At 51.9% G+C, this 21,763-nt stretch overlaps 10 protein-coding genes across 10 annotated transcripts; 6 read left to right on the top strand and 4 right to left on the bottom strand.

Moving 5' to 3' along the window:
• Positions 1 to 961: 961 nt before the first annotated feature.
• Positions 962 to 2,153, bottom strand: BDZ99DRAFT_380318 (uncharacterized protein; the record flags this gene model as incomplete). The annotated part of the gene is made up of 3 exons (XM_033715182.1): positions 962 to 1,500; positions 1,556 to 1,829; positions 1,908 to 2,153. 3 exons carry the CDS (start codon positions 2,151 to 2,153, stop codon positions 962 to 964), a joined length of 1,059 nt encoding a protein of 352 aa, XP_033581056.1.
• Positions 2,154 to 4,094: 1,941 nt separating this feature from the next.
• Positions 4,095 to 5,736, top strand: BDZ99DRAFT_231302 (uncharacterized protein). The gene is made up of 3 exons (XM_033713511.1): positions 4,095 to 4,256; positions 4,317 to 4,839; positions 4,901 to 5,736. Exons 1-3 carry the CDS (start codon positions 4,243 to 4,245, stop codon positions 5,498 to 5,500), a joined length of 1,137 nt encoding a protein of 378 aa, XP_033581055.1. The 5' UTR covers positions 4,095 to 4,242; the 3' UTR covers positions 5,501 to 5,736.
• A 1,404-nt stretch (positions 5,737 to 7,140) lies between these two features.
• On the top strand, positions 7,141 to 9,379 carry BDZ99DRAFT_436835 (carboxylesterase type B; the record flags this gene model as incomplete). Its single annotated transcript, XM_033717556.1, has 6 exons — positions 7,141 to 7,399; positions 7,456 to 7,795; positions 7,857 to 8,084; positions 8,155 to 8,469; positions 8,523 to 8,768; positions 8,849 to 9,379. Exons 1-6 carry the CDS (start codon positions 7,182 to 7,184, stop codon positions 9,377 to 9,379), a joined length of 1,878 nt encoding a protein of 625 aa, XP_033581054.1. The 5' UTR covers positions 7,141 to 7,181.
• A 980-nt stretch (positions 9,380 to 10,359) lies between these two features.
• On the top strand, positions 10,360 to 11,505 carry BDZ99DRAFT_380454 (NAD(P)-binding protein; the record flags this gene model as incomplete). Its single annotated transcript, XM_033715189.1, has 2 exons — positions 10,360 to 10,408; positions 10,460 to 11,505. The coding sequence occupies 2 exons, from the start codon at positions 10,360 to 10,362 to the stop codon at positions 11,503 to 11,505; spliced, it is 1,095 nt and encodes a 364-aa protein (XP_033581053.1).
• On the bottom strand, positions 11,478 to 12,952 carry BDZ99DRAFT_410407 (NAD(P)-binding protein). Its single transcript, XM_033716586.1, has 3 exons — positions 11,962 to 12,952; positions 11,761 to 11,903; positions 11,478 to 11,703 (listed from the first exon to the last, which is right to left on the bottom strand). Exons 1-3 carry the CDS (start codon positions 12,811 to 12,813, stop codon positions 11,655 to 11,657), a joined length of 1,044 nt encoding a protein of 347 aa, XP_033581052.1. The 5' UTR covers positions 12,814 to 12,952; the 3' UTR covers positions 11,478 to 11,654.
• A 541-nt stretch (positions 12,953 to 13,493) lies between these two features.
• Positions 13,494 to 15,165, top strand: BDZ99DRAFT_516707 (uncharacterized protein; the record flags this gene model as incomplete). Its single annotated transcript, XM_033725096.1, has 2 exons — positions 13,494 to 14,878; positions 14,934 to 15,165. The coding sequence occupies 2 exons, from the start codon at positions 13,494 to 13,496 to the stop codon at positions 15,163 to 15,165; spliced, it is 1,617 nt and encodes a 538-aa protein (XP_033581051.1).
• Positions 15,166 to 15,472: 307 nt separating this feature from the next.
• BDZ99DRAFT_231256 (uncharacterized protein) lies at positions 15,473 to 16,772 on the bottom strand. Its single transcript, XM_033713510.1, has one exon. It carries the CDS (start codon positions 16,655 to 16,657, stop codon positions 15,677 to 15,679), a length of 981 nt encoding a protein of 326 aa, XP_033581050.1. The 5' UTR covers positions 16,658 to 16,772; the 3' UTR covers positions 15,473 to 15,676.
• Positions 16,773 to 17,149: 377 nt separating this feature from the next.
• On the top strand, positions 17,150 to 18,151 carry BDZ99DRAFT_231249 (uncharacterized protein). The gene is made up of 3 exons (XM_033713509.1): positions 17,150 to 17,241; positions 17,322 to 17,536; positions 17,594 to 18,151. Exons 2-3 carry the CDS (start codon positions 17,484 to 17,486, stop codon positions 18,039 to 18,041), a joined length of 501 nt encoding a protein of 166 aa, XP_033581049.1. The 5' UTR covers positions 17,150 to 17,241; positions 17,322 to 17,483; the 3' UTR covers positions 18,042 to 18,151.
• Positions 18,146 to 18,958, top strand: BDZ99DRAFT_459815 (uncharacterized protein; the record flags this gene model as incomplete). The annotated part of the gene is made up of 1 exon (XM_033719244.1): positions 18,146 to 18,958. A coding segment is annotated over exon 1 (431 nt), but the record flags the coding sequence as incomplete, so codon positions are not given.
• A 610-nt stretch (positions 18,959 to 19,568) lies between these two features.
• Positions 19,569 to 20,769, bottom strand: BDZ99DRAFT_459814 (uncharacterized protein). Its single transcript, XM_033719243.1, has one exon. The coding sequence runs from the start codon at positions 20,469 to 20,471 to the stop codon at positions 19,644 to 19,646; it is 828 nt and encodes a 275-aa protein (XP_033581047.1). The 5' UTR covers positions 20,472 to 20,769; the 3' UTR covers positions 19,569 to 19,643.
• Between the last annotated feature and the right edge of the window lie 994 nt (positions 20,770 to 21,763).

The raw sequence follows: 21,763 nt of genomic DNA, 5'->3' as shown, positions 1-21,763 counted from the left end.
CACCAGTCCAAATATATATGCTAACAACTAGGGTGAACAGGATGCCCTACAAGCCTTTTTTAGACAAATGCAGAAGCAAAGAAAAAAGGTATCTGACGAGGCCGGCTATGAGTTTCCATCAGCTTCCGTCTCCCATCAAACGCTATCAAGTGCTCACTATCTGGTGGATGGCGTGAATACCAAAAAGGGGCTATCCGCTAAGATAGACGGGGTACTACTACGCACGCTTGCCTGTAGACTTTACTAACCGCAAAGAGAAATATAGCAAAATGAAAATGGGTTGAGGCCGGCGCTGCGAGTCGAACGCAGGTCTCGGGAGATGTGCCGCCAAAGCTTTCGCCATAAAAAGGTCACCCTACCGCGTTATATCCCATTAAACTACACCGGCTTTGAAAGATTGGAGGGAATTGAAAACAAATTGCTTATAACACTAACAAATGTAAACGTAAGCCGGATAGGAGAAGGAAATTGAGAGCCGAAATGGAACTGAGGAAGGTGAGGATGGGCAGGAATGGGTGGAAGAGATGAAATTTTAGCTAATCAAAATTGCATACTTCGCTATATGACATGCTGCGCCGATCGGTCTAGGGGATATCCTGTGGCATGATACGCAAAAGGATGAACTCCACAGACGCCGTGTAGTCTCCCAGAGATATCGTCCAACATGTTGGTATCCGAGGTGAAAGCAGAGAAAGACCCAGATGTACGTGAAATATGAAAATGTCGCCCGCAAATCGACGAGAATCGAGTACGCGTTGACGCAACCCCAGGGCTGCGCGATGTCTAGTGAAAGATGGTACGCCTGCAAGCCGAAGCATTCCGCCTGACAAACTAGTCGGGGGTACCATTATTTTGTCCCCATGGCGGAAGAATGTGTCGAAGAATCGAAAAGCCATGTTGATCGTGGGAGCCCAGAAATCCCCAGAGATGAACACCGTAAATGCTAACCAGAATGCCGCATTCAGTTCTTCTTCTTCATCTCCTCCCAGTAGTTCTTCCCCAAAAGCGCCTCCAAGTTCTTCCGCACGCTCTTCTTCAGGCCGAAGCTCTTGCCTCCAGAATTTCCACTCGCCTTGATCTCCTCCTTGTCTGTCACAGGGTCGTTATCGCTATCCTTGCCTCCACCAACCCGCCACGCCGAGATTGCGGGGGGCGTCAGTGTATACCCGCTCAGCTTGCCCTCGGCTGTCCGCCACGCGATCTCGAGATCGATGGGTGCGGCGAGACCGAGATATCCACCGTTGTGGTACAGCATTCGCATGGCGCCGCGGTGGGAGAGCGAGTAGCCCTGCAGACAGAGCGGCTTGAAGGTCGGGGACGTGATACGCATCTGATCCGGCTGGGTCATGTTCCAGACCTGGGTGATTTCCTTCTTGAAGGTGTCGAGGTTGTCTTCGAGTTTGGGGCCATTGGGATCGTAGTAGGTCTGGTGCAGATCGAGGCGTTCGTCGTTCGGCTTGTTCGCACACTGGCCCATGAAGAGCTCGTCCCAATCGCACCCTGAGCTTTGTTCAGTACCTTGGGCTTGGCAGTTTCTTATAGGCAGAAGGCTTACCGTATGGGCACTCCTCGCTCCACCCCTTTTTCACATCCTGGCCCCAGCGAATCGTGTTGTTGTACTTGAGCTGCCAGTTCCAGAGGCCCATGACCTCGCGAATGTTCATGTCCCAGTCCACATCGTCCTCCAAGATGAGCGCTGAGCCGAGGTTGTTGTCAATAACATAGCGCCACGCGTTCGCATGTGCCCTCCAGCATCCCAAACGCGAACCGCGCATCTTCTCAGGGAGGCCATCGGGCTCAGCTTTATGGGAAATGGTGTCGCCGTCGACCTGGGTACGTGATTAGCGTCCGGCCAGCCAAAGGGAGAGCGCCAACAGCAGAGAGCCAAGAGCGACGGGCTGCCCTACCCCCTCGATCATGGTTAACTTCAAGCCGGATGCCGCGGCCATAAGCGAGAGCGCATCCTGGCGGTCCGTACGGAACGGCATGGATATGTATAAGATGGCGCCAAAGTCGAGGGTAGCATTTGCGGCGGTCGGCGGCGGCGGGTTGCCAATGCTGCTACGCACTCGATTTGGGAGGTGGTCGTTGTTGAAGAAAAACAATACGTATAGCAGAAACAACACAGCGCCCGAGCCAGCAGCGGCCTGCATCAGACGTGCCGGGTTCGTGGTGCGGAGCAGCATGGCGAACAAGTGCAGTGGGCAGGGAGGGAGTAGAGTCGCACGGCGAGGATGGAGAGGGGATTTCTGCTTTGTAGGGCCAGAAGTCGCGCGTCTCCTGGAGCTGTTAGTTTTTGGGGCAACGGGCTAAAGATAACATGCAGCCCTGATACTCAGCTCCCGATCGCAGTGGCTGCCGCCCACCGCCAGTGGCTGGACGCGTTATCGCCCCTGATCAGAGGTCGTCTCAAGCCGCATGCGTGGCTTTTTCGACGCTGAATCGTCGCTGTCAGCGAGCTTTTGTGGAATGCAGCACCTGCAGCCGGGAGTCCCCTCTAGTTCCACCCTCCCTCGACCCAGAGAGAATCCAACAGGTGCAGTGCCGCTGCCCTGAGTACAATCCTCAGCTCTCATGCAGCATCCTCTAACGCCGGCGCCACATTCGGTGATCTGGTGTCTTCCTTCGTAAGCCTTTACAATATCAGCTAATTTAGCGCTCCCGCAGGAACTTGCCCCTGCGCAGTGCCGCTGCCCCGTATTCGAATTGTTGTTTTCAATTTCGAAATTCCCGCTAGCTGCATCCGGCGACCAACTTCAAGCGTGCTCCTTCAACCCTGGACTCGGCCACGAACTGCGGCATGAAGTTTGTTGTCCTGCTTGGATCTGCGGTTCCCTTCTCGGTTCGGACAATACTGCCGAGTCGCTTGACGAGTTGACAGGCGTGGATTATCATGGAGAGCGACGATTGGCTACCGGGCAGCCGGGGAGTTCGTCGACCTGGAAACGCGAGCGTTGCCCAACTGGGGTTGTTCAAGATCATGTTGTGGGCTCTGAAGTACCGCGGGCCAAAGCATCTTGGTTCGCGGATTCTGTGGGCCTGGGATCACCATGGTGACCTATTCGTCTAATCCATATTTTGAAAAATACGACGTCTAGGATGAGTAAACAACGGGCGTTCTCAGCAATCCAAAAGGCATAACTATCTGTACGGAAACGTCAATGTGAACCAGGTGGCATGGTGGCGGTTGATACTGGACAAGATGTTGATTAGTCCTTCTTAGGGCGATACGTTCTATGGCTCCTTCAAGTGTCCAAGTCGCAACCTTGTGTAGGGACCGGATGGCAGGGCTGAGTGATGACTTGGCACTCGATCTAAAGATCGGTCTAACGGGCCAGAAGCACTGATCGCTCTCTCAGATGTTCCCATGTATATCTGTGCTCTGGCCCTGCTCGACGCCTTCGACGACTCGGCTTCAGGTAGCAACATCCATTTTCAGTGTCCAACTTCTCCAACACATCCTCGTACCGGAAAGCTATTCGCGACACGAGCTACGGGCCCCGGAATAGGGCAGCGACGGAGCATGAAGTTCGGTCCTGGGCTATTTTAAGAAGATGACAGCTGATGGATGCGGACTCCGCCGGTGCCACCAGGGAGCAGCTGATGATGAATCAGCGCAGACCTGAATTGTTTACCATGTTTACGATGTCGCGATGCCCCTTTCCGTGTTGCATTACCGGTAGCCCGATCTTGGGACATGAGGCGACACCCAGTACCAAGCGGGCAGCAAGGGATCTGGCCTCTGTACCACGGCGCACTCTTCCCAAGCTGCGATCGCGGTCCTCCCCTAATGAGACGTCTCGCGCCCTGAACAGCGCCTCCATCAACTGCATGCTGGATGATATTCACGCCTCTACATCTATCTGGAACGACATTGCCACCCAGCCGTTACGGAGTACGGACCGAAGATTGCTGACAGCAGTCGGATCATGCAACAACGGCTAGGCCGCTGGAGATTGGCGGGCGGCGGCAATGACAGGCCAGCCCAGCACGCCCCCCTTCAGCTGGTTCCGAGACGACTGCGCCATCGACGACAGCATCTGAAAAAGGGTCTCTCCTCGTTGCACCCAGCTGAAGTGTCCTGCCCACCATCCCGCACTACCGCAAACGTCCACTCCACCAGCCAAGACGGTGATGAATCGGTGATACTCACTGTCTCTAGCACCTATATCCACCCGCAGCCTCTCCGCGCGCTGATCCGCTCGCCAAACTCCCTGCTGCCTCAGTGGTCCCCCATAAACAATGCTGGGCTCCAGGTATTTCGTCCCGCAACCCTCCGTACCGCGACTGCAAACTCACAGTGTCTCTTCGCGCAGACTATTCCTCGGTGTGCTCACCGCCGCCTTCCTCCTCCTCGTCGTGAAAATCTATTCCGACTCCTCCTTCGGCCACCTCTCCTATTCCGATCTGCAAATATCCCCTGCCAACCCTCAATCACCCGACAAGCCACAACCATCAACATCAGCCCCAGCATCTCCCAAGTCATCACAGAAAACAGAGAAGCCTGTAGATAAGAAGCCCGAGGGGAAGAAACCCGACGAGCAGAAGCCCAAGAAGCCTAACAGCGATCGAGAAAAGGAGGAGTCGTGGTCCGGCGAACCCGGCTACTTCAAAAACAAGAAGGAATGGAACTTTGACGCGCCCCTCGAACCCTCCGACGAAACATTCAAGCCCGAGGAGATCCTCATTTTGACCGCTAGCAATGGCGGTGGACACAACGCAGCCATCCCGAACCTACTAGAACGTATTTGCGAGGAGCGCGATAGCTACGCCAAACTTCATAACTACACCCACACATGGCTCAACACGGACAAGTACGATGTGGGAGACGCTCATCCGGTAAGCTTCAAAACGCCACTTGCAACATTGTCCTACGTTCCTAGCTAATTCCGCCCCGCAGGTCTGGGCTAAAATTCCCGCCATTGCCGACGCCTTCTACCAGAACCCCCAGGCCAAATGGCTCTGGATCGCCGATTCCGATATCATCTTCATGACCCACACCGTCAAGCTCGAGGAGATGCTCCTTAGCCAAAAAGTCATGTCCGAAAAAATCATGAAGGGCCAGACCCTCTTCAACGGCATGAGAGACGGCAAGACCCACAAGACGAAAGTCAACATGCCCGAAGAGCCCAAAATCTCGAACCTTGACATCCTCATCACCCAAGACCACAACGGCATAAATGCCGGCAGCATCTTTCTTCGCCGCAGCCAGTTCACCCGCTTCATTCTCGAGGTCTGGACCGACAAGCTGCTCATGGAGGACCACTGGGTCGGCAAGGAGCAAGACGCCTTGAAACACTTGCTGCTCGAGCACCCACTTATCCGCGAGCATACGGGTGTCTTCCCCCAGCGCATGTTCAACGCCTATGCTGTCGGCGGCGACAAGATGGGTTGGCGAGAGGGCGACCTCATGGTGCACTTGGCCGGCTGCTGGGTCGGCGGTGACCACATCTGCAAAGAGCGCTTCGACGAGTTCTGGGCGAAGCGGAAACTCGAGTAAACGTCACGGAATACAATGCATGCATGGTTGAAAACGGCGTTTTGGCATATCTGGTTTGGATTGGGTTTTCATAAGAGTCAAGCGTGACTCCCAAGACGCATTTCCTAATTTCTCTTCTTTTTACCCTTTTTTGGATGTATTATGTGTATGGCTTGGGTAGACAATTAGCGTTTTGGAGCGGGCATGATGTTGGATTGTGGAAGCAAGCGTTCAATTTAGTTGGTTCCTATCCTACTATTAATATTGGAATCAAAACAATAACACGAGCATCGCTCGATCTCAAAGTAACGGACTTTCTCCTGTCCATACCCGTGGTATTACTATACATGCAACTTCTCATCTGCGTCTTCGTCTTCACCTCCTGCGAACTTCATGCCGTTGAGCCGCCTTTTCGTCTTCCTAGTCTTTATCAACGTTCTAATCTCGACAACCTTCCAATATATCAAAGTTGGTGTGGTTTAGTGGCTATAATATGGTGGACGACCGTTCAAGGGCCCAGTTGCCTGGGCGGCTATTCATCAAGACCCAAGTTCGATCCTTGGCGCCGGCCTCGTCTTTTTGCGTCTACGTTGGCTATTTTACAAGCAAGAGTACAGGCTGCTTCTCTCAGCGATTAGCCTTTCCGATTCTCTCTTGCTGCCTCCCTTACGAAGGAGCTCGTTTTTCTTGAGCCCTACCCTGCCACTGAAATTAGGCGAGGGCATTATGCATGACTCAAGAAAAATGAGCTCCTTCGTACATACGTTCAAGCACACCGCAACCGGCTTCAACATCTTATTGCATAGTAAGATGTACCATCAATTCCCAGGAACAAATGCTGTTGACTGAACTCCGTATCAATCACACAGGCTGAGCTCCACGAGCTGGGCATAGTTCATGGAGGGCGAGGTGATGCGAGACCAGTGCCGAATCATGGCGTTCGACCAAAGAAGTCAACAATGGACTCCATCGTGACGAGGAGTGACCTAATTTTTCGAAGGTTGCATGTGTGTGTGGTTGAGTTTTAGAGAGCATCACGACGTGGTGGTTTTAGACCCATTTTGCGGGCCCCCACGTTACCGTTCGAGGACTAGCTTAGTACCCTCAACACCATCACAGCACACCCTACCATCGCTGCTGTACGGGTTCCTCCGCTACAGCTGCTTTTCCCGGCACTCTGTACTCGCCAACTTTGAAAAGAGATCCGTGGACGACCCTTCGTCGCCGAAAGAGTACTAATCCTGCCCATGTAAGATCCCATAACTCGGACCGAGCGGCATTTACTTCGTCTCCACTACAAGGGATCACAGCATGGCGTGCATGGTTGCGTCCTTTTTCCTGATATGCCGTTAACGCTTGCATTTACCCCGCAACTGGCTCGTCCAACAGCCAACGTGTTTCCTGCAGCCACCCGAGCGTCCCGCATCGTCGTCGCCCCGCCGTTCTTTGTCCTCATTTGCGGGGAAGACCCGAGGAGTAACTCCTGCCGCATCTACGGTAGCTCCCCTCGATCATGGGAACTGTAGAGAAAGTTTGGAAATCAGACTACTCGAGTTTGCTTTGACGTCATGCGAAGATGTATAAGTCGCGCCTACCTTCTAAGTAGAAATGAGAACAGGGACTTCACCAGCCGCTGAATACCCCATCACGGCACTTGCAAACTTCGTTGACCTCACCCTTAACTAATCGATCCACCATTAAGATGTTGGATTTCAAGAGAGGTGTGGTCTACGCTGTGCTGGGGGCGGCTCTTGTGTTTACCCATACGGCCACTGCATTCCCGCGTACCAGTGTCGACTCTTTCCAAGCTTTCAAGCGCCAGGCCGGGCAAAATGCCACCAACCCTCTACGTGTAGACCTAGGTTATGAGATCTACGAAGGTGTAGCTAACAGCACGACGGGATTGAATACTTTCAAAGGGTTGGGCCTTCCTTCCAATTCTCCATTACAAGCAAGAAATACTTACAAGCCCTAAGCATCCGCTATGCTGCTCCTCCAATTGGTTCGCTACGATGGCAACCTCCCCACGTGCCTACATATAACCGTAGTTCCACGATCTCTGCTGCATCACTTGCACCAGCCTGCCCGCAAAACCCGGACTCGTTTAGCCAGACTTCGGGAAAACAGAGCCCGTTCGTGCTTGGAACTGAGGACTGCCTGTTCTTAAGCGTGTACAGTCCGTCGAACGCCTCGAATTTGCCCGTGCTTGTATGGATCCATGGTGGAGGGTACGGCGAAGGGTCCGGATCTCAGGATCTTTCCGCTATCATCAATGCTAACTCCAACGGATTCGTGGGCGTGGCCATTCAGTATCGAGTACGTTAACCCTCACTTGTGACTTTCTTCTCTATGTTCCATTGTCTGACAGTCTATATAGTTGGGAGCTTTCGGTTTCCTATCTTCCGATGAAGTCTTTCGGAACGGCGTCGTAAATGCCGGAATTCTGGACCAGCATTTCGCATTGCAATGGGTGCAATCATATATCTCCCTATTCGGAGGTAATGCATCGCAGGTGACAATCTCCGGCGAAAGCGCTGGAGGCGGCTCTGTAATGCTTCAAACGATGGCATATGGCGGCACACTTGGGACCTCCCTATTCACGAATGTAAGCCAACCTGACTTTTCCATGTCCCAAGGTTGACAGGAATGCCCGTGACTCACGTGTCATGATTCAGTCCATCGCGGCCTCGCCATATCTGCCGATGCAATACGGCTATAGGGACTGGATTCCATCCCAATCCTACTACGCCTTCGCCATCGCGTCCGGCTGCCCACCAGTGACAGCCTACGGCAGCTCTGCCCAAACCGTATTTGAATGTCTCACCTCCAAGGACACCGAGACCCTCCAACGCGCCAGCTTCAATATCTCCAGCTCCGGCACCTACGGCACCTGGGGCTTCCTCCCCGTAACTGACGGCGTCTTCATCCAACAACTGCCCAGCACTCAGCTCCAGTCCAAGAAAGTAAACGGCCTAAACATCCTCTCAGGGGTGCGTACTACCCACTACCCCCAACTCACAAAAAGCTCTAACGCGTAGTCCAGAACAATGCAGAGGAAGGCGCACCCTTCACCACTCCCAATATAACGACGGAAGCCGACCTCGTGGCATGGTTGACACTAACCTTCCCCCTCTTCTCCCCGGACGACATCGACAAGATCCTGCTGTACTACCCTAGCACCGATGCCTCCGACATATCTGGCATGCTCGAATACGCAACCTCAGGGATCGCTAACGCTACAGCCGTGAACGTGAGCCAGGTTGCGGCGGGGCAGCAGCAGCGAGCTGATGTACGTACCCTTGACACCAAATCTCCGCAGTTCTACACCGTCCCCAGTAAGTTTGAGCATGAAGGTTGATGATATCGCAGAACATCTACGCCGAAACCACCTTCGTCTGTCCCAGCTACTGGCTCGCCACCGCCTTCACCCCCTCCCGCGACTCCCCGTCCGCAAAAAGCTGGAAATACCAATACTCGGTCCCAAACGCTTACCACGGCGCCGATGTGTCCTCCTACTTCGGCCCCGCGCCGCCGAACCAAGGGCCTGACCTCCTCGCCGCGGTGCAGCATATCTGGGGCGCGTTCATTACGACCAACGACCCGTCCATCCCGGCTAGTATCGCGAACAGCACGGATGCTAGTGTTGCGGAGGGGGAGACGGTGTTTAACGGCACCTGGCCACCGTTTTCTACGAAGTCGCCGTGGCTGCTGAATATGAATCAGACGGGCGGCGAGGCGTTTAGCACGAATGTGGGGATTCCGAATATGGAGAATGTGACGGAGTATCGGGGGCCGGGGTTAAAGAATGCCTTTAGTTTGGCCAATGGGTATACGTGGGAGGGGGGCAGGGGGGTGAGGTGTGATTTCTGGAGGGCGATGGGGGAGATTGTGCCGGAGTAGGGGGACGAGATGATTGGGGGGATGGATGAGCTAGATGGGAGGTTGGTGACTATTGATTTAAAAGTGATTTTAGGTATGCCTGGGGGTGATGGAAATGCGGGAATTAAGGTAGCAAAACATTTGAAGCTGATATTCTAAGAGGCGGTCTTGATGCGTGGAGGTCAATGATTCTACTTCGGCTAACAGAAATGTAGCATTAAGATAGGGCCTGAACAAGGGCGCCAGACAAGGGCGGCGAAGGAGACGCGAGATAACTCTTTATTCCACTGTAGATTGATTGGCTGATTCCTTAAGACCGGACCTCAGAAGATCTATGCTAGCACATAATCGAGCTTTCCCAAGGGCAAGCTGTAATCATTCTCCAACCATTTCCAAGTCCAAGCTATATCATCCATCCCATATAGGCGATACTATCTAATCCAAATATTGAATCCATTAAACTCCACGGACTAAAGCGGCGGAAACCACCTGTGGTGAGATTAACCGGCCATCTTCGGCTTCGGGGCGGGTGAAAGATATAACCGAGTGAGCAGATTTCAGCTTCGATCACTTATATTTAATGGCTGGTTGGCTAGGTTTGGAGAGTCGGAGGGATTAGATTCCTTCAGGATATTATCTAGATTTTTGATCATAGCGGCCATGCTCCAAAATCCTCCGACGCAGCTAGAAGATGACCACGCAATATGATAGCAATCACAAGGATTAGTTTATAGGTGTCTTCGATTTACCCGCGGCATTTTCTGCATAAATAACGTGGTGCGACTCTGACTGCTCCTGGCTCTTCAACGAATCAGTAGCAACCCTACAACTGCGTATAGCGTATACTATTTTGGTTACATGGACTCGCACATTTCGCCTTAATCAGTTAGCTTCAATCGTTCATCATCTAGATAAAGGCGGTATCATCACCCACGTTCTTAGCCCTATCAAGCCTTGTATTCGCTACATCTCTTCCGCTGGCTCAACATTCCTTGGTCATCATGTCGACAACTCCACGAATCTCCCCAGGCGGCCTCATCCTAGTCACAGGTATTTGAATCGACCAAAGTCACTACTAGCAGACATCTAACGTTTCGAAAGGGGCAAATGGCTATATAGGAAGTCATCTTATCGATCATCTCCTCAAGAAAGGCTACCAAGTACGTGGCACAGTCCGAGACGCCACAGCGCAAGCATGGATGACCTCCCACTTCGGCGACAAATTCAGCCTCGTCCAGGTGCCGGATCTCTCTGCCCCAAACGCATTAGATGAAGCTGTGAAGGGTGTCAATGGGATTGCTCACGTAGCTTCCAACGTCCAATTCAGCCCCGACGCCGAGAGCTTCGTCCCGCCGGTCGTCCAAGCAGCCATAAACGTCCTGGAGGCTGCGGCCAAAGAACCCAGCGTCAAGAGCGTGGTATACTGCTCTTCTCAAGCGGCGATGCACCGGCTCAATCTTAACACCCCATACGAGCTCACCGCGGATAGCTGGAATGACACCGCTGTTGAAGCAGCCTACAAGAAAGACGGAGCTGCCGATATGGAGAGAATGGCCGACGTTTATTCTGCCTCAAAGGTTTTGGCGGAAAGGGGCTCGTGGGAGTGGGTCAAAAAGAACCAGCCGCATTTTGTTTTCAATTCCGTCATCCCTAATGTCAACTTCGGAGGCGTGGTGTCGCTCAAGCACCAAGGCTTCCGCTCGTCTGCCGGCTTAGTGAAGGCCCTTTGGGACGGGTACACGTTGGGGACAGAAGTGATTCAGCCGCAGTGGTGCTCGTATGTCGAGGATACGGCTCTGCTGCATATAGCTGCTCTCATCTTGCCCGACGTCAAGAACGAGCGCGTTTTCGCAATGGCTCAGCGGTATGATTGGGTACAGATCCTTGATCTCTTGAAGAAGCTGTATCCGGATCACAAGTTCACATTGGAATCCCTTCCAGATGTGGGCAAGGACATGGGAAAGGTTCCTACGGAGCGATCAGAGGAACTGCTTCGCAAGATGGGCAAATTTGGATTCTCATCTTTGGAAGAGGCTATTAGGAAGTCGGTTGAGCCAATTTTGGAGGCAGAGGCAGCCGCTGAGTATCCGCTTACTGAGATGGATAGATTGATGATTGCGATGAAGCAGCAGACTCCGCAGGAGTAAAGTCCATCTATAGGATTTCTAGCTGAGTCGGCTTACTATTGCATCTTTATTGCATCTTTCGCACTCTAGAATTATGAATCGCGAATTTGGAAAGCAGATTTGGAAGCCTAATTGCATTCTTTGAAAAATTAGTTTTTTCTTGTGGTGCATCATTCGGTGCTTTGAGATGCGGAGTATTTCCATGCAAACCCGTCAAGCCTGCGAAATGAAGATTAGAACACTTCAAATCGTTCTTAGTTTCAAGTATTCACTTACCCTTCTCCTTTGAGTATTTCTGGTAACTCATCGTCTTTGAAGCTTTCCCAGATACTCTTCTCCCTGGGCTCCCATCCCAATTCCCTCAACCTCACCGCCCGACTCCGGGAGTTCAAGCCAAAAACATTCCCGGTAGCCTCTCCCTACATTTGTCAGAAACTCCTCACGCCCGGGTCACATTCAGAAGAGGACAAAACATACCCACAGCTCCCCATAATCCTCCTCCCCAAAAGTCCTAGGCGTCTTATCCTTAATCAAGCCCTTCTCATACAGCGCCTCTCCAATATGCTCCGCAACCTCCTTCCAGCTAAACTCTCTCCCATTCTCACAGAAAAAGTACGGATTCGCCAAAAACTCCTCGCTCGGCGTCCTCTCCATATGATGCAAGAGCACCACATACGCCCTCGCGAGGTCCAGCACATGCACCTGCGACTCCACCGCCAACCCCTTCCCCACATGCCCGACCCACCCCCGCTTCAGCGCCAACCGCGCGATCATAGGCAGCTGGACCGTCAGCCGCCGATGCGCGGGATTGAACCCATAGATCTCGGGCGGGATCATAATAACCATCTTCGCCGCCTCGCCAATCTCCTTGCTCGCCCTCACAATCGTCAGATCCACGTCCCGGTGCGCCGCGGTGTCCGGCAGCGCGTCGATGGCCGCGGGCTCGTTGTCGTAGTAGATCTTATCGCCTTTGAACGCGCCCCACGCGCCGTCGTCCAGCACGCCGGTGCCGCTCGTGTGGATGAAGATGGTTTTCTTGCCCTCGCGCTTGCGCTGCTGGATGCCGGCGATGACGGCCGCGACCGAGGGCACGTGGTCGGCCGTCGCGGTGTGGATCGTGATGTCGTGGCTTGCGGTGTGGGCGCTGATCAGGGCGTGGTCGTCGAGGTCGCCGATGATGGGGGTGACGCCAGATTTTGCGATTTGCGCTGCGTGTGCTGGGCGCCGGACGAGGGCGGAGATGGGGTAGCCTTCGGCGAGGAGGAGGTCGAGGACGTTCCAGCCGACGAAGCCGGGGCCGATTAGGAAGACTGATTGGGAGTTGGGCATTTTGATGGATTTGGATGGACTAAGTCGAGAATAAGGGAATGCGATACTTATTTTGGATGAGGCATCTGGTGTTTATGTTCTATTCTACTCCGGGGCAATATGAAAGTCGGAGTAATTGTGAGTAGAGCCGTTGTTCCGTTGACGTTAATGCGAAGATATATCTATTACAAAGCATGGAACGTGGCATGGTGGATACGCTGCCGAATAGCTCCTCCGCATATTCTTGCCAATAGGGACGAATATGATTCGGCTGTGGGTTCCTCTCGAAAACCTTAATAGAACATCGTATTTGCACCTCCCATGCATTGTCACGACTAACGACTTCAAAAGTGCGAGTTTCGTGAAATAGTCCTTGTCTTTTTATTTTCCTATGCCTCATTCGTAAAAGATGTAGTTTCTAGTATAGTACGCTAGTGAAATCGAGACCAAACGTGATGACCGGAAAACCAATGGATGTGTACAGGTCAACCCGTCGCAGGTCCTCTAACGCCATATAGTTAGATCATTCTTTTCCCAAGGATAGCGCTCACGGTAGCCTGGATACCTAGCGTTGGGGGCCTGAGACGAAGCTCTCCACATAAGAGCAATCATGTCCGCATTTCTTACCTCGCTCCCACATCTCAGGATCTTCAGTACTCACCCCTTCTTTTCAAACTACTCAGAGACCATTCGGATTCAAAATGGCTTCTGTGCGTTCGCTACCGTTGATACCATGGTCGCACATCAAGATACTCTCAGAGCGGGATTCCACCAACATAGCCAGTCACGTCTTACCAACCATCGCAGATCTCATGATACTAGGCTACATCGGCGAGGCGAATCAACTAGTATCGTTTCTCTACGAGAACAGCCTGAAATTCGAAGTACGAGAGTGGATGTATCTTGCATGGGCGAGCTCGAATAACTTCCCCGAAGTCCTAGGAGAGAGCCATTCGGAGGACCGAAAAAATTGGTTTGAAGACGATGAGATTAAAGAAAGGAGACTGAACGGTTTTGGAAAGCAGACAGGATGGCCTCAGCGGCTGCGAAGTGCGTATCCGAATTTCGTGAAAGCAGATCTGGAATATGCGACTGAGGCTGTTGAGGATGGCATGCTGCGAAATGACGGGGCTGCCGTGGAGGTAGCGTTACGGCTCGGTGAAAAGGAGGCAGCGGAGAAGGTTGTTAAAGAGCAAGTTGTGAAGAAGTTTCGGATGTTGGATGAGAAGAAAGAGAGCAAGAATAGATCCGAGATGGAGAAGTTGAGAAGGAGTAGACATCAGATTTTAGAGAGCCGAAGAATTTGGGGCATACTCGACACTAAAGTCGTGGGTAAAAAGCTTGGAGTTGATGAGAGTGCAGTTGCAGAGTACGTTACTCAAGGGGTAGAGTTGATCAAAGAACGATTGAACAAAGGTCCAGCTCGTCCGTATGCCGATATGACGATACCAGATTTACTGAAACTCATGGATGAGAGCTATATCGCAGCAAGGAAAGCGAACCCGGAAGCTGGATCGCATATGAACATCATTGGGCATTCCCTGCCAAAGACTTTCTTGAAGGATCCAGCGACGGATGAAGAGATCACGGCCCTGGAAACGAAACTAGGCGAAAACGAAGAAAACTGGTCAAAAGACGAGCCTTTCAAACTTCCTGAAGACTACAAATCGTTTCTGCGAGCTTCCAATGGTTTCTATGTTGATGTTCCAGATGATACCTGCGGCGAATTCTACGGCACTTCTGCGGTGGAGTGGGATGACGGCTTTATAGCGGACCTGGAGCCTGAACTTCTCCCGAATGATCACAACACAAATTCGGAAGACATGGACCCGATACAAATACCTGAACCGCGGGCCTTTTCCGTCAGTGCTGGCGGTGATGAGGGGAATATATGGATGGTACACCCGGAATGTCTTAAGGCTGCGCTTGAGCTTTTTGAAGAAGCGTACGAGAACGCCTCCGAGGATCATCAGAGGCTGTACGAGAGAGTGGCTAACGACCTATATGGCGGGCTGGAGGAAATGAGAAACATGAAATGGCTGGTTATGAAGGCCTATCATTGGAACCCGGAACCGCAGCCGTATAGGTGAGTGTCAGCGCAGTCTATTATCGTGCGATAGGATACTCATGGACATTTTTAGGGAGTTTAGAGGCTATCTGGAAGAAGCGGTCAGGTACGCTGTCGACCAAAGGGCAGATGATGAGGTGGAGAAGGAGGAAAGTGATAAGCGTGGAACGAAGCGAAAGCACGATGACCAAAACGAAGGATACGACGAAACGGGAGAAGAGGAAGACGAGGGCGACGCGGCAAAAGATGAGGACAGTTCGGAAGATGATGAAAAAGAAGGCGAGGGCGAATATTCGGTAGACTAGGACTCTCTCGTGCTACAGTACGAATGGCCCGCCCCCCCGTGAAGTCCTCCAAATCTCTACCTACAAACACGCTCACATCACACGAAACAATCCAAAAGGCGCTTCAAAGTGGTAGAATACCGCGTCATTGTACATCGACTACCCAATCTACACCTCGCGGAACTTTTCTTCAACAGATCATCAGCTCTTTCACCCAAAAAGTGCTCCGAAGCTCTATCCATCTTCGGAGCGCTCGCTTCATGTGAGAAAACCTACACAGCGCTAGAAAAATGGTCACAAAAAGTTGTATTATTACATAAGCCTAGTTTGCAAACACCGCCCCTCGCATTGATACCTCATTCTCGGCTTCAAACCACTGTATGGAAAGCAAGTGTACATATTTGTGCACGTACAAGATTAGGGTCCATCCCAAGCCGCATTCTTTGTCGTTCCAGTTTACCCTAAGATAATCCCAATTAGTGCCATATAGGATTCCACGCTGGCCATCAGTCGTGCTCTCCCGGTCCGATTCCTAAGATTCAAGGGGAGTAGAGTAATACTCTGCGTCCATCCCCCGCAGGACTTCGAACTCTTTCACCAATGGTTTCAGAACTTCCGCACGCACGTGTTGCGTGTGCTTAAGGCCAGAATTTATAAGGCCAAAAGTCATAGAAGAAGGGGGTGCTGTGTGACGATGGGCTCGTGGAGGGTTCGGATACTCCTTCCTAATCTCTTCCTCGGTCAGTCCCCAACGAACTGTCTTAACAGTCTTTGGGATCGAGCCGATCAACTTGCGCATGAGCTCTCTCATTTTGAGCGGCGCATATGTTATCCCTTGGAAGAAGCCTTGGAGCTCTGGGGGAAGCCATCCATGGATGATGGAAATACGCAAGTTCCGCAGGTTCTTCATGCCGTGCAGCGCGCGGACGGATATCTTTTCCAAGATGCGGTATGGCGCATAGCCGAATTCCTCGTCTTTCGCATGTGTGTACCTGCACAGGTTAATGGTAATGTGGAGTTTCCGGATCGCGCTAAGGTTCCACTCAGGGATTCCGGCCATACCATCAAGTAACCACGTGTCGTTGCGATCGTCAGCCCACTGCTCGTGGTACTTCTCTCCCCCGCTGAGTACAGTCGGATCATCATTGTATATCTCCGGCTCGAAAACATCGAAACACCAGTGTTTCAGGGTTAGGTCGACTTGGTAGATAGGTTCTTCATATAGAACTTTCTTGCTTTCTTCGCACACTTGTTTTGATGTCTGGAGAATGGCGGTACGATTCGATGAGACACGAAGGGGCGGATAGTCAAGTTCTGTTCGGATGTAAGAATGCATCTTCGGTCTGGCGCCTAGGTATTCAGATACCGGGGGCAAGACGACATGATGGTAGACCATGTCCCGAACCTCCCGCGGGAGGTCAAGGAATCGAAATGGCCCGGATCGCGAGAATGGCTTTGGAGCATCGGCCTTCAGTCCTACGATTTGCTTCTTCGATCTTTTATTCGTCATCATCTTCTTGGATTTTAGCTTTGTCGTAGGTGCTTTCTTCGTTTGCTTTGGCTTCGTTGCCGATTTCTTTGGCTCCAAATTCTTCTTTCCCTTTGGAAATTCTCCATCGTCCTTGTCGCCGTTGTTCTTCTTGCGTTTACTAGTATCAAATAATAGCACTTACGTCTGGTTCCAGAGTGGGAAGCTGGTGGTGATCGGCTATAGGAACAATAATGACTCTATAAGATCAGTACTTACTTGTGTGGAGTTCGCTGGTCAACTGCGTAGTTGGTCAAGGTAGACATTCTCGAACTTCGTGGAGGATTACGCCGAGGCTGTGCAGACGGGACGACAGAAGCATCGGAAACGACGTTCGTGTGGTCTGCCGGTTGAGCAGCGCTTCGGACCATTTTCTGAACATTGAGTCGACGGGCAGCTATGGGTTGAACAGCAGGATGACGTGTCTTCGCCATGGCGGTGACGTGTACGGCACTCAAGAGCTACGTTTTAGTAGATGGTGTGGTACTGAAAGTGGTGTTGTGGAGGGGGATGGACGAAGAGTTACGGAGAAACAAAACACGAAGCCTTGCATATATAGGCGCCGAGTGGTAAGTTTTTATTCACTTGCTGTAACTACTGTATGACAAATCTGTTACACTCAGCTAATATCCCCCGGCCCATTCACCAGGTTTCTGTTGGCTCCGGTATAAAGCCTTCCACTCGAATCCTTTCCCAGCAACCCAACCAACTTTTACCCCATCCACCACCATCCACCAACACTACAAGCTTTACCTACCAAAAGTACTCATCTACAATCCAGTCTCCTGCAGTCAAGCCTGAATTGAAAATCATGCAACTGCGGTCCGGTAGAGAGGCCCAGCCTGACCAGCCCGGTCCCACCAAGTAAGAGTCTTTGCCGCTATCTTGTGTTCGAAGGTTTCCGCTAACAAGTAGTTATAGCAAGCGCAAACGAGGCGAAAATGCTTACCCAAATGCCCCCAGAGCGAAGCAGCCCAAGTTGGCCCCTATAAAGCGTAGACGTAGAAAAGCCAACAAAACAGTTCCTGACGAGCCTTGGGCACCGACGGGACCATTTCGGTTTCTCGATCTCCCCAGGGAGCTTCGTGATATGGTCTACGGCCACATCTTCAACCCACTCAATGGTGCGGTCTCAAAGTTCGATTCACCGATCATCATTCAGGCTGCCTGTGGCGAACGGGTAGTGTACGACCATAGCGGGTTTCGGCTCAAACAGGGCCATGCAATCGTTCAGTCCTGCAAGCAAGTGTGCAATGAGGTGAAAGACACCATATACGGCCTGAACGGAGATAAGATTCCCCTTCCAAGTGACGCAGTGAATGGAGGCATGGAAGGCGCTTTCATGGTCCATGACTTCTTAGTTTCTTAGTTCGCCCACCACCCCCCCTCCCCCCAACCTAAACTACCCCCGCCCTTATCTGTACAGTATTGGACAGACGATTCGATACGGATGGGACCTCACTTCGATTCGCAAGCTGAATCTGAAGATCGATCTTACCAATTGGCCAGGGAGTTACGAGGAAGTTGTACACCATGTGCCGCGAGTTCACAAGAAACTCTCGCGCTTCTCATTCCGAGGCCTCTACGCAATGCATGAGTTGAAGCACATCTGCGTTTCGATTACCTATACCTCCAGTCTTCCGCCGGCGCTTTTGACCTTCTTTCAGGGAAAGGGCAAGGCCCCTGTGAAGATGCGCGAGATGATGCGAACTCTGATTGCCTCGATCCCCAACACCGTTGAGAAAGTCAAATGGAATTTCACAGATTCCGAACGTGACATCGAATGGCCTGAGGAATACAGGGAAGACTACCCCAGATGGAGTGAAGTGGACGGGAATGTCTTGGAGAAGTTAGCGAAGGAATTCGAGGCGCTTCGTGGCATGGAAGCTGCATACTTCCAAGAGGAGGTCGAAGGGGAGATGGAGTCGGAGAGGGAAGCACCTGTCGAAGTGGCGAATGAAGCAGAAATCGAGGCCGAGGGTGAAGCGGACGATGAAGCGGCGGTCGAGGCAGAGGATGAATAGAGGTGGAAGATGAGTGGAGCTGACATCGACTCTCTTTTGAGGATCGGAATGAATGCAGGGGTAGAGCTCAGGGATGTAGGTATGTGAAGGATGGCGTAAGCTCCTACTCAGGTGATTGATTGATATCAAGGCTGGAACTGAGCCGCTGCGATACCTAGGTAGCGAAGGCTCCTTAAGTTGTTGGCATTTTGGTGGGATATTAGCCTTTTAATCACGCGCAAGCTTTACACAATTATACGTAAGACTCAGAAATCAGTATGGCTCGCGCTTATGTCTTCTAAGTCGTTGCCGAATTCGAAGTGATGCCCATAGACATGCTTTACACTGGCAAGCTTACTCAGTTCAAATCTACAAGCTCAAGACGACCATTCGTGACTATTACCGTTATACAATATTCTCTGATACCTCTGTATCTTGGCTTAAAGCTTCTCATGACCTCTCATACTAACGTGTTGAATATTCCGGAAAAGTACGTAATTCCTGAGACTATCTTGGGTAATCGTGCTCTTCACGTGCTCTTCACGTGACTATACAGTGACGGGTCATAAGTCTGTGCACACGCGTTTACCACTACTTGGGGTACCCCATGGAATTTCAAACAACCTAGACCCAATGTCAAGTGTGAAGTGATGCAAGTTAGACTGCCTCTTGACTAACTGGCTGCTTACTAGCTGAGCCGCTTCTCACAGTGGTGTCGAGTGAGCCAGATTTGAGCTAAGCAGTGATAATTCTATGTACCCAGACTTATGACCTGGTACTGTAACATGTATCTACTACACCAGAGTTTAGACAGGCTATTGTCATCTTGATGCACTCGACGGGCATTCAGTAAGTGTAGGTTCTCTCAACGTGATACGAAAGCCTTCCCATGAGTTTCTAATTTTTTCATTGCCGTCTACATATATATATATACAGCAGTTTCCAAAGAGTCCTCCCAATTTTAGCCATCACGATAATTCATCAAGGAAGTGAGGTCTGCCATAGAATCTGGTATTGACACAAACGGGCCGCCGAGAGTTCGGCTCTCCGACATGAGAGTGAGAATTCATGAATCCCCCCTGAGAATGAGCGCTCCCAAACCCACCGTGCATCCCAGAGTCCGCCCATCCGCCAGAAGGATGTGGAACCCTAGCGGGACCAGGAAAAGCCCAGTTGGTGGCTGGACTCGGACATGTATAGGATGGGCCGGCACCATAGCTGTTATAGCCGCCGAAGCCACCAAAATTATAAGGCTTTGGAGGGCTCCAGTAGGGTTCCTGTGGGGTAGTCCGAGATGGCATTGTCGGAGTTGGCGTTGGTTGCGGTCTCGCCGAGTCAGAAGAAGAGCTAGTTGGAAATGAGTTTGCGCGCTGTGCGGAAAATTGTCTACGCTCGCGGTCGTACTTGGACTTCTTCTGGGGGTTGCTGAGAAGCTCGAAGGCCGCGTTAACTATTTGGGTGGCTTCTTTGGCTAGAGCCGTCTGCGATGCAGGCAGTTTGTCGGGATGGGTTTGGAGCAGTGTATGTCGCTTGGCGCTGTTGAGTTGTGCAACGGTTAGCATTGGGGTGTAATGAAAGCCTAAGACGGCGTAGTGATCGTCTCGGACCCTCAGAACGTGCTTCGCGGCCTTCACTCGTCGCAAGTGTTCTGGCGATGGTTGATGAGGCAGCGTCTCGGCAGTCGATGGTGGCTGGCTGACCCCTGTGACCTCCGGGCGGGTGAAACGGACACGCTTGTTGCTCACAGTATCAGAATTGGGGGACTGGGCCGAGGACTCGGGCTCGGGTTCATCCATATCGTCTGCCTTCCTCTTTGTTCCAGTCTGAGGTTCTTGACGCTCTCGGAGCTCCTTCTCGAGAGCTTCGACACTCTCGCGCTCCGCATCGAGATTCTCTCTCCGTTCTCGTCGAGCTCGATTAGCAAACTTCTTACCGAATTCACGGAGATCATTCTCGTATTGCTCATTCTCGTATTGCTCATTCTCATCGCACTTTACCCCAGCTTTCTGCGCGTCACGTTGGCACTTTGCTTCTTTCTCATCCTCTTTATTCTTCTTCGAGGCTGGTTTCTTCTCGTGATTGAGATTCGTCTCCTCGGAGCCTCGTTTCACCTCTTCTTTCTGGTCCGCCTTGCCTGTTGTCTTGCCTTGATCCCGAGCAAGGTCAGCAAACGGACTGCTAGTTGTTGTAGAACTGAACGGGGCTCGCTTGCTCCAATTAGAGTATTGCGCAAAAGAGCCAGAATTTGGCCGGTGTGGGGCCTGGGTGAACGATGCGGGCTGCTCAAATACGGGCTGTGACTTATTCGGCCCGTTATTAGTAGGTGTCGTGTTCTGTGAGAGGCAGATCGGCGTCTTGAAGAGCGAATCCTTCTCTCCTTGTGATTTCGAATCTTGGGTAGTCTTGCGCTTCTTAGCTATCGGCGCAGTGATCTCAGTAGAGGAAGTTGGGGCGGCGATGTGGGCATTCGGCTCCAAAATAGTGCTCTTTGGAGCCGCTTCGCTAGCGGTAGATAAGGAAGATGAAGGGGTTGACATCTTCTTGCCATATCTAAAGCCCTGCACGTGACCGAGTGTCCTGGAAAGTGTGTTATCCTCTTCTTCCAGTTCCAGTTCTCGAGGAGCTTTGCGCTTCCCTAGAGTTGAAGCACTACTCTCTATAGATGAAGGAGGAGTCGTGTTGGGGGTAGAGGCCTCCGAGAATGTGCTCTGTGGAGTCGACTCGTAGGAATCCTGAGAACCAGATGTCTGACTCGCGAGGGAGGCATGAATAGAGCGACCATAGCGGATATTGTTTGCCTGTCTATTGACAGAAGAGGTCTCAATCGAGAGGTCATTGCCAACCGTGTCTTTCCCATCCTGATATGCATTGCTCTTCTTCGACAGAGAGACGGGGGTGAGCTTCGGTCGGGAAGAAGTCGTGGTCAGCTTCGAGGCGTGATCAGAACGAGTGGTCTGTGGAGCCGATTGGTCGCACTCGGTAGGCTGCAAGGTCTGTGAGGATGTTGACTCCGTCGGCAACTCATGAGTGAAGAGCCCGGAGATAGAGGTCGAAGGGTGTTTCGAAACGGTGCTCTTTGGATTCGGTT

The sequence above is a fragment of the Mytilinidion resinicola genome, assembly GCF_010093595.1.
Source record: "Mytilinidion resinicola strain CBS 304.34 unplaced genomic scaffold BDZ99scaffold_4, whole genome shotgun sequence".
Classification (NCBI taxonomy): Eukaryota; Fungi; Ascomycota; class Dothideomycetes; order Mytilinidiales; family Mytilinidiaceae; genus Mytilinidion; species Mytilinidion resinicola.
The sequence above is the reverse complement of the archived record's forward strand: the minus strand, read 5'-3'. Positions and strand labels throughout refer to the sequence as shown.